The sequence below is a fragment of the Caretta caretta genome, chromosome 3 (genome assembly GCF_965140235.1).
Source record: "Caretta caretta isolate rCarCar2 chromosome 3, rCarCar1.hap1, whole genome shotgun sequence".
Taxonomy (NCBI): domain Eukaryota; kingdom Metazoa; phylum Chordata; order Testudines; family Cheloniidae; genus Caretta; species Caretta caretta.
The window spans coordinates 165,604,637-165,622,042 of record NC_134208.1 but is presented as its reverse complement, the minus strand read 5'-3'; the positions used below and the strand labels follow the sequence as shown (position 1 = coordinate 165,622,042).

The 17,406-nt window shown below is 36.5% G+C and overlaps 1 protein-coding gene across 1 annotated transcript in view; it reads right to left on the bottom strand.

The window, feature by feature from the left end:
- USH2A (usherin) overlaps nucleotides 1-17,406 on the bottom strand; it is a 580,026-nt gene that overhangs the window by 229,657 nt on the left and 332,963 nt on the right. Inside the window, exons 35-36 of the mRNA XM_048843172.2 lie at nucleotides 15,343-15,494; nucleotides 10,845-11,007 (exon numbers count right to left, since the gene is read on the bottom strand). Of these exons, the coding sequence (XP_048699129.2) occupies nucleotides 10,845-11,007; nucleotides 15,343-15,494 (315 nt within the window). The remainder of the gene's footprint in view (nucleotides 1-10,844; nucleotides 11,008-15,342; nucleotides 15,495-17,406) is intronic.

Genomic DNA, 17,406 nt, shown 5'->3' with positions numbered 1-17,406 from the left:
TTAACCCTTTCAATCACAGAGTGAAAACACTATTTATTTTTTCAGAATGCTGAGCTAGCCAAAAGAAGTCGTATCAAAAATGCCAATACTGTCAAATGCCATTACACTAAGTTGTAATGCTCTAGAAGGAATGAAGTTCTAAGCTTGATCTAGGATTTTTATTTGACATAAAACATATTTATGGCTTTTCCAGTCAACCTTACATGTGACATCATAAATGATGCAGCTGTAGATCCAAAGTACCACAAAATCACTCAAGAGGACAATTTATTGTACTTATTCAAGTGATTTGGAAGATATGTGAGAATCAGAAACAGAACTAAATAATGTATCTTTTTAGCTTATTTAATTATTGTGACAAAAGCTAGGTAAAAATCATATGAATAGCATTATTTAGTTTGTTGTACACCATATCTACCAAAGAACACCGATCCTGAACTCTAGGTACTTTTGACATAATATAAAAAGTTACATATTCAATCCAAGTCCAATTTGATCCCCATCATATAACCCAGATAAAAACTAATAATAAAAATAAAAGAAGTATCCCACCAAGTTTTGCCCCCACCCCCTCCAAAGCCAATCCTCATCTTACTTCCCCCTTCCCAGAGAAAATAGATGGCCTTTGCTACATTCTCTGGAGGTCAGAAGACTTGTTCTGGACAAACACATAAGATCATCCAAACTTATTTACCTCATCTGTTAGGGCTCTGATCTGTTATATATTGTTGCCGGAGTGGACTGGGTTGCATACACAATAGTCACTCATTGGAAATATGTGCTGGTTGCCTTTCATTTCATAACTGGGCACAGGAACTAGTTGGCTTTCAGCAACAACTTAGAAGCATGTAAGAAATAAGATAAAGCAGAGGAAGTCTGCTTCATTTTGCATTCTGCCTTTAGTTGCTTTTTCTGCTACATGATTAATGATATTTCTCAAAATTCTCTTCATTTTGAGAGTCATAACTCATGTTAGACTTTAAGGTACCAATTTGATGTGTCCTCAATTATTTCTGAAAATTATTTACCTCAGGAAAAAAAGAATAATGAAACTGAATTTATGGGAAGTGTTATTAATATTTAAGGAATGAATACTTTTGTAGGAAGAGCACTGAGAACATTTTCAGTCTTGTGCATGAATACTTTATTGTGACCGCCATTTTCAGTTATTGTCTACATTGCTTCCTGCATTTGGGCTTTGACAGGTTGAAAGGCACCTACACCACGAATTTGGTCCTGAGAGTCTTGCTGAGAATTGAAGACTGTAAATAATATAAAGCAACCAAAAGCCAGCCTTCCTCAGTGCACAGTTCACCAAATCTATCTAGAGCAATAACACAGGTTGGGAGTACTGTTTACTATTGAAACATCTGAAGCATCTAGTCTGCTCTGCCATCCAATTACTGATCAGGCCTGTGTCTTCTTAGCTTGCAAGAGTGGATGAAGACATACTTAAAAGTGGTAGGGCATATCATTGTGTACCTGCACTACAATATGGTAGCAGTGAAGCTGCACATGGCACACTAAGCAGAAGCAGACTGGTTAACTATGGAAAAAAAGAACTATGCAAAATGAAGGAGAAAAAGATCTTGAAAACAATATTAGTTGTAGTATGACACTGGGGTCTTCTACAGAACTATGAAACACAAAACCATGGTCCACTGTAGAAGGGATATAAGAGAAGTTAAAGAAAGGACGTTTTCCTTGTATTGTCTGCAATAAAGCCATACACTGCATGAAACAGGAAAGAAAAGAATATCTGATGTTGAAGGAAAACCTGTTTGTACTTAGCTTATTGTGAAACTGTTCAAGGACTATTCAGCCATGAATAAACATTGTCCAGTAATTCTGCAAATGAGTGTGTAAAACCTGGAGTTTTCTGTGGTGTTAATTCTGGTCACATAAATCAGAGTTTAAATAGTGCATTCCTCTGCGTTGAACTTGCCTTCAAGTCCTGTACACATATACTGATATAACATGCATATTCGGATCATTCACCACCCCCCATCTTTAGGACTTGTATATAATTTCAATTTCATTTAATAATAATATTTAACAGTTACACAGTACTTTACATTTTCAAGTGCTGTACAAACATTAACCAATTAATCCTCACAACACTCCTGGGAGGTAGATAAGTATTATTTTCCTACCTTTACAGACAGGGAGACAGTTACAGAGAGGTGAAATGACTTATCCCAGGTCAGAGAGTAAATCAGTAGCATGACTGAGACTGAACTTAATCCAGTAGAGCCCACTGCATTTTTCACGAGCATTTGGAGACACCAAAAGTATACCATACATGCAATTTGCTAGACTATTTTAAAAAATAAATAACTTGGAGCTGCAGAACCTCTACCACTCAATACAATAGTGTATCAAAATACAATGGGCTAGGGCCTCAGATGGTGTAAATGTATATCTACTGACTTAAATGGAAGTGCCTCAATTTACACTAGCAGAGAATCTGACTAATGTGAATTCATTTCTCAGTTGTCTCATTATCCTAAGGTGTTATGACAACACAATAATGCCTCTGATTGAAACAGGGTTAAAATGTATTTAGTGATACATCACACAAGTAACAGAGAAGTTAAGTCACGCTGCGATCACCCTAATTTCATTTACTCATATTGGACTCTCTTTCTTTCTTTGAAGTTCAAGGCTTCTCTCTACCCTTCCCCAAGCTGTCATCTCAAGGTGGGTAATATTATTCTCAGTGGTGCAGAATTTAATGTGCATACCAAAGAAATCAAGAAGCCTTACTACAGAATTTAGGTCCAATGTGTTGTAGAATATATGGAGCCCTGACTACCAGACAGGGATAAATTACTGAAGGAACGTTGTGGTGGCTTTCTTTATACTTAATATGCTATTGCGAGCACAGGAGTATGTGAGGTAATAAACTTCTTTTGTGAGTAACTAAACACTGGAATCAAGCTGAGGCACTTGATTCAAGAAACCACAGAAAGATAAATGGAACACTGATATTTATTTTTTTTGGAGAAGATTTCAAATTTCTGTGATGCGGTCTTCTTGAATCTTTTATTTACATCATAAGTGCAGTTTCTGTAGGTGAATAACTGTTTCAAGAGTGGCCTAAAAAGTGAATAATTATTAGTGGGCCTGTTAAAAAAGGAATAATTGTTTGAGCGAATGGGATGTTTTGAAAATGAGTGATGTGATTTGATTATATATATCGGGAAAATTTACAATGTATGATGGCCTGAAATTAAAGAGAGTAGAGGTCTTTGTGGCAAAATGAACAAACCAATCAATCCTCAAAGTAATGCAAGCTAATACACTGTGCACTTGAGCTTACAATTAAAAATTATACATTCAGTTGCAGCAGTTATGAATTCAAATGGACATTCAGACATCTAAATATGCATTTGAATGCACAGTCACAGTAACCGTGTAAACAATTTAGATTATTGTATACACAAGTGGGTCTCCATCCACAGTAAATTTGACCCATTGTGTGTAAATTAGACCCTTTTTTTGTCATTTCTGAGAGGATAAATATTTGATTTTTCTAGGAGTTGATTGGCTGAAATCCTTTTCTTGTCATATCTAAGGGGAAAGTACTCACCCTTGTAATTCTGCTTTTTTGAAGACGTCATCTCACAGGAGTCTCACTCTTGGGCCTCAAACCTTCAATAGGTTGGGAACTCCCATAATTTAAGAGATGAGTGTTGTTACCACATGTCAGCAGGTGGCACATTCCATTCTATGTGAATGGAAAAACACGCTTTTGCCACCACCATCTGTCCCTCTTTCTGCGCAAGAGGTTCAAGTTTTAACCTGTCCATATCTACATTCACCATCTATGGCCTGTTTCAAAAGTGTGCCTAAGCACTGAATCAGGAACCTAGTGGGAAAGGGGAAGCTTCTCCTAGAAGCTGCGTTAATAGAGAACCAATTTACTCAACCAGATTTTTTAAAATTTCTTCAACAAATGCCAAAGTTAAAACAAAAATTGAAACTTGACAATACCCCAGTGGATAAAGGGAAACATGAAACATAGTACTTACATTATATGTAACCCTATGGATACAGAAAAACACATCTTGGTTGCAAGATCTGCAGGCTTGAAGGGGAGGTTAGTATGCGGGTGAGAATCCTATGGGAGATTGCCAAACAAACAGAGTTACAAGGTTCGTAATTACCTCTCTTTAAGGATACCAGAAGAATATCAGAGCTTAAAAGTAGCGTGAGGGTTGTCTAACAAAAAACACTACAAAAAGCAGTGGAAAATAATATAGCAAGGACTATATCTCCACTTTGACTTAAGTGATGTAACAAACATGGAGGTTAGGACCATGCTGAAGCCACCCACAAAAGGGCCACTGTGGGTCAGAGCTCTGGCTAAGTCCAACTTGTTGCCACATGAATCCAAATACACATGGGGCTAGAGCTCTGGCCCACCTATGGACCCTTGCACCACTGTGGTGGTGCAAAAGGGTCATAAATCCAGTTTAATCAGCCAGATGATGATTTCCTGTTGCAGCTCCTGCCTTAGGGCCATTGCTAGGAGAAGAGGGTCATGGCTGACATGTCAATTGCCCTGGCTTTTCCCAGCTGCCAGGTGCTTCAATGAGGGTGCCAGCAGCCAGCTGTGATTTGCCCTAAGTTGCACTGGGTCAACTCAGCTTTGCTCCCCAGCCCTCTTGAGTCCTATGCAAAGTGGATCTGGGCTGGACCCAAAGCCTTAATCTTTCATCAAGACAGACAAACAGGTAATCAAGCAGTCCTTGTGGGGCACTTAAAGAGATCAACATAGAACTGAATATCTCCTGCCTTAGATATTGCATTTGCTATACAAAGTCCTTTTACAGATTTCTCCAAAGGAGGCAGCAGATCTTGAACAACTTTTTCCAAGACACCTCTAGTTTGCTTCAAGATATGTCTCTGTAATTCTGTGCTATCATGAAACAGGTTGTCAGGAAGATGGCTTTAGACTTGCGACAGAACCCAGGATCTGTATAATCACTTGTAGTCAGATTTGCAGTTTAATAGGAACAAGTATTTGTTTGGAAACCATACCCATGTAGATCAGAATGGTGTAACACAGGCTCATCAAAACTTCCTTCTCAGTTTGTTCAAGCCCTCGCAACTAGAGGTATAGTCAGAAAGACACATAAAAACCTCCGTGCTGCTTGCTAGAGAAGGCTACTATGGTTGCAGAAAAGTCTCTCTTAGCCCTGATCTACACTACAAACTTATGTTGGTATAACAACATTGCTCAATGGATTTTAGCGAAACCAGCCTAATCCCTGATGTTGACAGCACTATGTCGATGGGAGGGCTTCTCCCCTCAACATATCTACCGCCTCTCAGGGAGGTGTTCTACCGATGCCAACGGGAGAACCTCTCCCATCAGCATAGATAGTGTCTTCCCCAAGTGCTACAGCTGCAGCGCCGTAAGTGTAGACAAGCCCTTAGATGCAATGGAACAGCTTAGTCAAACTGTGAAAAGATCCAACCTTAGCATTTTCTTTTGCCAGAAAATCCAAGGCAGCACCTCCGGATCTGTGATCTACATCTGTAGTTCCACAATGACCATTTTAGTCTGTTTATGATAGAATTTTCCCCTCCTTACCAACTTGGCTATTAGTGGATGGTGACGAGGGTATTAACTGCTTCCTAAGACCCATACCCTACTGATATGTAAACAACAAAAAATAGGAGGCCAGCTTCCTGACACCATTGGAGCCCTTTGGTACTGACAAACCAGGAAATTCCATACAAATTTATATTAAGTGAATTTCTTGGTTGTATGATTAAGCACTCAAAAGTCAGGAAATGCCAAAGTTAAGACTGCCGATGCAACCTTAACTCACTCTTTTATGCTTTTGCATTACCATGCAGTCCTTAATTACAAAATCACATACTATTTCCTAAATAATATTACAATTTCTTTACAACTTCTGTGGGTAATTTTAAAGGGGATCATTTGTCCCCATACCAAGAACACTGTATATGATTAAATACAGTTTATTATAGCAAGGAAATAACCAATAAGCCATTAGGCAGTTTAATATCCTTTAAACTCGAGAGTGGCAAAGTTATTAGAAATATATCACTGGATGGAAAATTAGCAAGATGGTATCTTAACTAATGATGTATGATAGTCACTTTTTTGTGGAGAATCAGGTGTATATCAAGCAGACAGATACAGACGTGTGTATGAAATGCAAAAGGTTTTGGATGGAATAAAACAGCAGCTGAGCCTAGGGACAACTACAAAATATTCAGCATGAAGATTGGTGCCTTCAAAAATGTTGGGATAACAGGTTCATGACACGGAAAGTGTTAAGATTACATGTTATTTAAACACTTTCTATGTCACGAACCTGCTATCTCAACATACCATATGCTATAGTAGGTCACTGATAAGATAACAGCATATCAAATGCAGTCTGCGGGATATACATTGGGGATGGGTTGGTAAAAAACTATATAAATTCAATGGGATATGTCTGAAAGGATCACTGCTTCATATATCGATACCCCTTGCAATACTTTGAAGCTATTTTTCATAAAGAAAGACTCCATAACTTAATGAAGCATATATACCATGGGCCCAACCCTTTGAGGTGCTGAACTGCTCTTGTAAAAATGCCATGAAAATGCTACATACTTGGAGGTTGACCCTGTGAGAGGCTGCACTGTTATTTACGATGAAAGACGATGGTGCTCTGCACTTCAGAAGATCAGTCCGTTGATCAAAACACATCATGACTCATCTATAGCTACTTTTTTCGGATGCCTTTGCATGCTTAAATATTTGTTTGCTTTTCTTTAGCTTCAAATTTTTCTTCCCAAATTTAAGACATTCTTTAAATAAGGAGTGTTGTTTCTTAATGTCTAAATAAACGTAAGTAAAACCACATAGGTAATTTATATTTCATTACTGTGTTGCCAACACAGTTCTTATGATATTTGGTGTTTTTCTTAAGGCCCCAGGTCTGTATTAACGGGATTATGTGAGAATCTCAACTTTCCTTTTACAAAAAAGTAAGTTTCTAGCCCTCATGGTTGCAAAGAAAAATTTGAAAACATGAGTAGAATGTATCCCAAGGACACCAAAACTAGTAGAATACCTTTCCCCTGGGGAAAAAAATACAACTTTTTAAGCTAATCTCATGATTTTTGAGGTCCTAACTCATTATTTTTTAATGTGGTGGGGTAGGCATTACTGTAGTTGCATTCCATCTGTTTATAATCTTGTCTATCTGGCCTGAGATGACCGTTTCAAGTCTGTAGAATTGGTTGGGGTTTCGTGGTATAGGATCACCAATTGCTATTAGCCAAGATGATCAGGCACGCAACCTCAAGGTCTGGGTGTCCCTAACCCTCAGACTGCCAGATGCTGGGATTGGATGACAGGGGATGACCACTCGATAATTGCCCTGTTTTGTTCATTCCCTCTGTGCATCTGGCACTGGCCACTGTCAAAGGACTGGGCTAGATGGACCATTGGTCTGGCCCAGTATGGCCATTCTTATGATCCCACAACTAAACACGATGATGAAATGGCTTCAAGGAGTAATTGGTAATTGCCAAAATGACTTTACTGTTCTGGGGCCACACAGCAATGTCCTGTTTCTCCCCATAATGACCATTCTTTTGGCACCTAGTAATCATACAAGCGCCCTGGAGCGGAATATATCAATGTTTCTGCTGAGTAAGAAAGGGACAAGCCTGCCCATACATGGGATCAGATACGAGACTGTAAGAGATTCAAATTTTCAGCAGAAGCTATGGTGTGTATAATCTCTTTGAGACTATACACACTATAAGGCATTTACATAGTGTATATCCACTTATAGCAGATAAACATATATAGACACATAAATTACAACACTCTAGCATCAATGTGATTGCTACCTCCCACTTTTTGCAAGGAAGCTGAGTGCTTCATCTCTAAAACATGTTCAGTCTGCTTGGTTTGGGATCCAAGATCTAAAGTCTGTTTCCTAATTTAGTCTCCCAAACTGAAGGTTAGCACACTGACAAACAGGCCACTGACCCAAGCTTAGGATTCAATTATTTTGATGCTAACATATCTTTATACGAGCCAAATTCCACCCCCAATGTATACATTATAATTGCTGCCTCTTTAACAGACATCACTGCAAAGGCTGAAATATAGTTGTTCATTACGTCAAAGAAATAGCAATTAACCATTAGGTAATTCAATAAGCTTTGTGTAAATCTAGTGAGCAGATGATGTCTTAAATAAGTTTGATGAATTAATGTGCAATTTCTTTACTGCAGAGGAACATATACTTCCAAACAGTGAGCATAAATGTCAACTGCTAGAGCTGCTGACTTCTGAGGTGGAGGTGGGGAGGAATAATATTTAAACACTATTTATTTATTTAACGTTGCAAACCAAAGTTTCAGCAACAGTGAACAAATGTAATGAAATGTTGTGTGTTCCATTCCCCAGACAATTCTTCCAACCCCCCAGTACCTCCTCCTGAGTTGAACTAACACAGCAACCTCTTTAAGTCAAATCTTGTAATTGCTTCCAATTTGCCTGTTTTGCTTTTGGCAATTAGCAAACTGAAATGTTATCATGAAAGAGTCCATCTCATTTATAAGGCCAGGTTTTCCCCTCCACTAAAATATGCAGCCACTCTGTTCTTTATTACCAGCAGGAGATAAATGGCTGGTTTTCGTTGCTGAAGAATATATAATGGTTAAAAAGTCACTTTTTTCCTCCAGCTCTACATAAATCACAGAACTAGTCAATATTTAATAATGCTTGCCTTGGTCTGGAGTCCCTTGATCACCCCTGTCATGTGTAATAGCTCCCTCTCCGATATCTTTGACATAAAAGCCCAGCTTTACTGCAATACTAACATGTAGAGGGTCATTACGGATCGACATTTACCTTAATCTGTGACTGCCAACCATGAACCGATAAATTCCAGCAGATTCCACTGGGAGAAATCAGTAAACTTCTCAGTGGAAAGAACTGAAGGAAAATTCTGCCGAGAACAGAATATATTTTCTACAAGGGCTGCTCTGCAAATGGGTTCTGACTTTTGAAAGTTCTCTTGCTGCGCAGCTTTGCAACATTTAATACCGTTTTGATGGTTTGAGAGACGGGATGACAACCGAGGATGACATGACTTAGAAGGCAAGCAGAAATTTTCTCTGCAAAAACAATGCAAGATTAAACACAAGGGGAATATGGCTTTTGCATTATTCACCCTGCTGCTTTGGCGGAAATGGCTGTGCTGTCATGGGTCCAGCCAAAATGTTGCTCCTTTTTTTCAAATCGATCATCACTCCTTCACCTCATAATCTTACAAGTGGTTTACAGCAGAATACATCAAAGCCTTCATTGCATAAAAAAGGGCTTTTGTGAGGGGTCAGCTGAGACTGCCTACCACACATTAAATTCGTCAGCACATATGTTCTCAAACATCTACACAAACAAGTGCATTTATATACTTCCTCTCAGAGGACAGAAATTGCAGTTCGTATTTTTCTTTATTGGCAATACTGGAAGAATCAAACTGTTTTTACTTTGATTATTTAAAAAAAGACAACTTAAAAAGCCATCAGTGATTCACCATCACACGTATTACTGCGCTTAGGATACTGATTAAATTTTATTTGCCTACAGAACATAAAGGATTAACACAGAGTAAATAACTATCACCTGAACATTGTTTTTCAGCAGAGTTTTTTCATAATTATCAATATCACCAGAAATACTTTTATAGATACCTTACAACAATCATGATTTAAAAGACAATAAAAATTAATGACAATATTTGCTATTAAGATAGAATTTATAAATGTTATTTGTGTATGATATTTTATTATACCTTAAAAGAGACTTGATAGCTTGATGCACATACATTTTTGTCAATGTTTATTCTTATTCATTACTTGGGTATTTTATAATAAGTTGTTACAGAATTGTACCTAAGTTGCTGCACTGCGCAATTGCTTGAAAAACATGCATTCAATGTAGAGCATTCAAAAATTGCCCTGGTTACAGTTAGTTGTGTCTTGTATATTCCTTTACAAATATGCAAAGTGGTTATAAAACACCATTCTGATCTGGTAGAACTTTACACCCACACTGCATAACTTTGCACTGGTATAAATGACCACAGAAGGTGCAAATGCAGTAGAGACACAAAATAATTGTCCTTAATGTACATTAGAAGAGATAATATCACCTGTCACCTATTTTTTATTTCATGGGTTGAAACTGTTTTGTTAAATAAAATAAAGTTACAATTTTTATTCAAATATTTTTGAAAAGAATAAGTGGTTGATGTCAGTAGGTACTACTCTTAAAAAATGATCTCCTTAAAAACAGAAAGTTGTCTTGCTAATCTAAGCAATACTTCTTTATCATTGCTTGTATAAATTGTACTGTACACAAACCCAAACCTGCAAACCTTATTCCTGTGAGTCACTCTTACTCACAAAAGCAAACATATTCGTACTGTGTGAATAGGGACTACTTGTCTGAGTAAGGGTTGCAAGATCAGAGCCTTTGTTTGTATCTTTAGATTGAAAGATTTTTGGGCAAGGATCTTGTCTTTTGTTGCCCATATATGTGTTGGCGCTGGAAAGTACCATATGCAATTGCAGTAATATATCATTATATTACTAAAACGATCAACCACTTATTTGTGTGTCTGTGCCTCTCTTACTCTCTCTCTGAAATCAACAACTTAAAGATAGTGGGAGAAAATTAAAATTCACTACTAAAGAAATACTTGAAAAAACCCCCAACAGAATTCTAGTGTTTTAAGTTTATTATTATTATAATGGTAAGATTAGATGTACTGTAAAGAAAATACCTTGATTGGCATAGAAGAGACCAGTGACGAGGACTGCATAGGTTAACTGTCCATTAGGTTTATTCGGAGCTAGCCATTTTACTTGTATTCCTCTGGATCCATCAATGGTGGCAAATACTTCAAGTGTACCTTCAGGTGAAGCTTCAGTTGTACGAGCTTCGACCTGCAAATTTAACAGTCATGTAGAGTTTGTTGCTGTAGTTTGTAAATAACTGAATAAATCAATTATACATTTTAATGCAAGTTTCCCTGATTAAAAAATTTAACAGTAACAAACACTTTAGGTTGGCATACTACTGTTTTTTAAAAATAATGTCTTTTTCTTCCCCATCCCCAAATTTGCCTCCCATTTGAAATATTTTATAAAAGAAAGAAAGAAAGAAAGAAAGAAAGAAAGAAAGAAAGAAAGAAAGAAATGCAGTTGTGTCTGATAGCCTGAAAATGCAGAGGCACCTGATTCTAATGTATGAATCTTGCTCTGTGACCATTAAAAAGATGGAGAGGGGAACAAGCTTCCTTAAATTTGCTGATGGTAAAAGACAAGTTTAATACAATAATGTGCTTATGTCTGTTTAGTATATTACTAAAGATATTTGACAGAGAAAGAGTATCCTTAGATGAGTTTGGTTCAGAAACAGAATTACATTACTAACTTTCCAGCTCCAGAACCTGGAAGATTTAAGTTGAAATGATAAGTAGCTTTGAGAGAAAATACAAGCTGACAAGAGAGCTTGCATTTATTTATATAATGAAGCCCTAAAACTAAGATTCTTGTATCTTAAACAAAAATCTTAGTCGTAGGGTTTCATTATATATATATAAATGAAAAATTTGTAATTACAGTGGAATTCAGTTTTATTAATTGTGGCTCGTAGCCATTATTCACAGTGGCATGGATCAAACTTTACAGTCCCAAAGTCATTTCTCATTTATGATGACGTTTGTTTCTCACCTGTAATTTATTTGATGTTTTCTAAGGTTGGAAAGGTTTTTTATACCCTTTCTGAGTGGCACTCAGCTTCAGATAAAGAATGTTACAGTTTGTGGGTGTGCTGTTTAGTGCCAATTTTAACCTGTCAGACCTGCTTTGGCATTAAGACATCTAAAGGAACTTTCTCTGTCCTTGTAAAATGGTGATTTTACTTCTTAGCACATCTGGTTTGGGAAGTTCATTGGTTTATTGGCTTCTATATATTCTCTGATCCAATAAATCACTCAAGCACAAGCTTAACTTTAAACAGGTGAATAGTCCCACTGAATTCAATATGATTACTCACAGACTTAAAGATAAGCAAATGCGTCAGTGCTTTGCTGGATCAGGACCAGAGTGTGCATTTGGATATTGCAGTCAAAATGGGGATTGCCCAAAATCAATCCTTATGACAGGATTCCACTATACTATGCTTTCTAATCGAAGTCAGATCCTGTGATGTACTGAGTGCTTAATGCAAGTTGCTGTGCAGCCCCAGCACCTCAGAGAATTGGAGGCCAGCTGACTGCCTTGGTTCTCAGACTTATGAGTGAGGGGCTGATGCCCCCAATGACACACAGAATGTACACCTAACTGTTTAATTTATTGCATTGGTTCTGTCTTATAAAGTGTAGCCATGACTGTGAGAGGCAAGTGATTGGTGGGGTTCATTTTCAGTCCTGCACTATAATTATCTTCTTCTATCAAAAAGCTTAAGCAGTTCCTAAAAGTCGGTGTATATGAAGTAATCTGCACCAAATCCCAAAGCTTTTGAATCTTGCACTTACCTTACTGTATTTATATCTCGTTATTTTAAAGCATGTTGCAATATTATGCAGTCTTTTTTCATCTCCTATTTTCCTCACATATTGTAAAAAATACAATATGTATAAAATGCTACTACTACAAAAATACTAGCTATGATCAGCATAAATGTCTGTAGCATATACTCTGGCTATACTGGAAATGCACATTAAATGGGACACTGTGTAAACAATAGACACTCTATGTAAATACTTCTGTATAACATAAGCACTGTTTCTTTTTCTACACATTATCTTATATTCAGAGTCTTTTGATATTTCCAGGTGTATTTTAATAATAATTTTCAACATCACAAAAATACTCTTCAACCATACAAAGAAAAATTCTAAAATAGGGGTAAAAAGAAACAATAATGTTTATATTGTACTAAATATTTTTGGCAAAGCAGATTAGGAGAATATGCTAAAAACATATTTAGCCTAAAAAGGTGAAATTAGTATGTTTTAAATAGTGAGATGAGAATAGAAATATTCACTGATCATTAATCATATTTATCTTTCATTATATTATGAAATTAATGTCAAGACATCCCCCTACTGTCTTCATTTCTCTCATTTTTCTAAATCACGTGCTGATTGTTTTTGCAGTGGTTTGTACATTTCAAAAACAGCAGAGTTTTACATGTCAGGATATATCTGAATTCTCCTACTGAATCAAATAGAAAATCTAACTTTATTTTCTCAAGAACAGACTTCTTGCTTAAAAAAAGCAGCAAGATAAAATTAGTACAGATTCTAAAATGAGACACCATTATCTTTGCTAGCAAGAAATTAAAATTAAACATTTTGGAATACATATTTTCTAGGTTTATATTTCACTTGAAATAAATTTTAATCACTATGAAAAGCAGTTAAAACAAAACAAATCCTTACTGATAAATGCAACTGGCAACTCTCAAGTACCTGATTAAAATCTTCACAGCTACCTTCAGAAAATGTAAGCTTGCGGAATCCGGTGCTTAATGTAGTCACATAGCATCTCTTGAATCGATTAGGGCACATTAAATAAAAGATCAGCAACAAAAATAGCTGGAAGGATAATATCAGTTTACTACTGGGAGATGTCCCCTGTAGTATTTAGAGTACTCAAAGAGCCAAAGTATTTTTAAAGTGTTGCATTTATACTGTAATTGATATAAAAATCTTTCAGACAAATCAAATGAAGATGTAGTGCTCGAACTTCCTGGCTGCATTTAGGTGAGTTGCTCTAAATAAAGACATTGTACTTCAATTCCTGTGATTAGAGATGGATCACTGCCCTGGGAAAATAGTTTGTGTACTGAGCATGGGACGCAGTAAATATCAGCTAGAGCAATCCCTACTTTGAATTGTATTGAAAGTCAAGACTGTGTTTGGAGTTTAGTGAAGAAGTGGAAAAATTTTTTTTTTAAATTATTGTTTTGCCTCCCCCTTATTTTAGTGCATATTTGATGGCACTGATATGCTGAATTAGCATGACTTTTTTTTATATATATGATGCCACTTGTTTAATGGTGCTATTTGCACATTGGAACAGGTATGAATTATGTAATATCTAGATATTCATTCTGGAGTTTGAATTCCTAAAAGAAGTTTAAATTTCTAGTATATGTGAAGTTTTAAAAAACGGATAAGAAAAACTGGCAAAAAGCCACTCATGCTTTTAAGAGTAAATATCCATCAAAGCAGTCTTAGCTATAACATGTTTAATGGTTATAAAGTCTTCAGCCCTATTCTATGGATAGATGATGTTACCAGCATTTGAAAGCAACTAATCTTGGGAAGAAAATGAGAAATGTGACCAAAAATAAGAATGCAAAAATTAAAACCTGAAGTTTTACTTTGAGGTAATATTTATATAGCACAGCTCACTGCCATTAGAAAGTCTGATGTTAATATAAATGCAGAGTGATAGGTAGAACTTTGTTTTAACAATTTTTAAAAATATAATTGTCTAGTTATTTTGACAAAGTATACGGGGGGCTAAGTTTTACTGAAAAATTAAATCTTGGAAAAATATAAAGGGACATTTTAGCAATATTTAAAACAAAATCAGGCAGAGCAATTATTATGAAAGTCATTAATCAGCCACAGCATTACAAAAACATACTGATTTATCAGTCTAGTAGCTTCTCTAAAGTTCTAGAATAACATAAATGTTTTAAGTCTCAGAAGACTTGTGTTTAGATGTCAACGCTGATATTATGTAATCTTAAATTGCAAATACAGTGATTTTTTTGGTACCAGATTAATATAATATTTTCCTTTTAAACACAGAAAATATTTGTCAAATACCATATCTTTTTTGTAGTATTTTCATGTTTTGTCTTCTATAATCCTCAAATTATATTCAACCCTTTCAGTCAGGCAGCTAGAATTTTGCTCATTACTGGAATAGTAATTCTTTCTTTATGTGTGTCCTTATAAATCAGGTTAAACCACATCTGCACCTTTTAAACATATTAACTCTACTTAATTTCAATATGTGTTTCAGCCTCACATTTAACTCCCTGTCACTTCTTTTACTGTACCTATGTGCTATTTTGGAACAGTGCCTAGTGATGACCTATCAAATCCTTAGCAGTTCTTAAATGGCATTTTTTATAAAATGTCACATTTTGCCAGATGGGTTAGTACTGACCAGAGTGAATCATCACCATTTACTCTGATATTCACTGCCATCTGACATTTATTACATTCCCAGAATGCAAATTGAGGTACTCACCAATGGACCCAAAGCACAACCTTTTGCAGTACATGCCTGGACTCTGAAGGAATGTAGACTCCAAGGAGCAAGTCCATAAGCATAATAACTTAGCTGTGATGAGTTCTGCATCAGAATGCCATTCATATACAATCCGTAACTAGTAATAATACCTACAAAAACAATGTTAAATTTAACAGGGTCGACTTAATGCCTGTGTGACTACAGAAGAGCGTGGTGAAAAAACCTTGAAAGCGACAAAATACCAAGATGGTGTTAACTAATATTTTAAGTGACTGAAAGGATTTCAAGAACTGTAGCAGCAATACATGTAGGTCAGTGAAACAAAATGTACTCTCCATTTTTAAATGTTGAAAATCTGGCCAGTGGTCCGCATTCATTTTGTACAAAATTTACACTGCTCCAAAGAGCATGGTATAACAGACATGTTTCTGAACTAAAACAGTCAAGGCAATCTTAGAACTGAGAAAGTTGAGGCAATTCTCTTTCACAGCCTACTCTGCATGCAAATGCACATGTAGATTAAAACAAAGACATGAAAGATATATAGCAACCATTTTTAAAATCCTAACACCTTCAGACTTAGAAAAAATTGTGATCGACATTGTAAATGTAATGCTGAAGGAGAACTCAGACCAAGGCCAAAAGAACAATCCCTTCAACTATCACACTGACCTTAGCCTTCATTCCAATGGAACATTTTCACAAGAATTCCTTAATTTTTTTTAAAAAAAATCTATTTTTAATGCTAAAATATTTCAAATAGTCAGCACTTGTAGTCTATATTTATGTAAAGCTCTATTACCTTTAGGATGCATGATAAGCAGACTGAAAATATATTCTGTCACACTAAATACCTTAGGGAAATTCCCTTTTTGTTGGCAAATGGCATGTAGACTTTCTGTTCACTATTCTCAAATGAACTAGATCCACTATTAATCTGTCCTTTTCTAAATCACAGTTTTTACCTGCTTGATTAAATAGAACCTACCTTGTACCTATTTTGGTCAATTTATTTTTTAGAATATGAAATAATATTGTTTCAGGGTATATTAGAGAAAAGGTCTTGTAGTAAAATAGCTGCACTCCTCTTAAAAATCAAAGGAATAAAGTCTCCAGCCACTTAGATTTAGCATTATCAATATTTTGTGGGGAGGGTGTTGGTTGTTGATGTTAACTCTAAATTGCAGGGATTTGCTAGTCTCATGTCTACGGGAATCCAAAGTGTTCACTTGTCCAATGGGGACACTAATAGGACTGTAAAAAGAAAAGGAGTACTTGTGGCACCTTAGAGACTAACCAATTTATTTGAGCATGAGCTTTCGTGAGCTACAGCTCACTTCATCAGATGTATATCTGTGAGCTGTAGCTCACGAAAGCTCATGCTCAAATAAATTGGTTAGTCTCTAAGGTGCCACAAGTACTCCTTTTCTTTTTGCGAATACAGACTAACACGGCTGTTCCTCTGAAACCTGTAATAGGACTGTGTTAACCCTGTAGAATTCAGTTTATGAATGGGTGAAAGAACTGTACACAGCAGTTTGGTTTTCATTAACTGAAGAAAATTGCTCCTTACGGGTTTGTTTCAATCTAGAGTTCAACCAATTGGAACCTCCAAAAGGCACCCCATCCCCACCCCCAACTACTCTTTTCCTCCTCACACCTGGATACCTTCCTCTCCCCCGCCCTCTTAGCTGTTTTAATGCAGAATCCAAAGGCCAATTGAGCAGCTGGGGAAGGAGTTGTAGGAGAAACCAAGGCCAGTTCAGAGGAAGTTTTCTAGCTTGCCCGCTATGCAGACAACCCATGCTCATCTCACAGGACTATAGCAATAGGCTGAGGTTTGCAAACACAGTGAACCTCAAATTCAAAGCTAATATTAAAGTAGGTTTGAGTATTTCTCAGAGCTACAGTACGGACTCTTTGTTCAACAGGGGCACTGATCCTCCAAAACTGGGGTCCTTCCCCGTAGGAAAACAGTGAATTGCAGCAGGCAGAGTGGGGAGAGGGTGGAAAATTCTTACTCCATCCAATCTTGGTGCCTTAAACATCATGCAACACGTT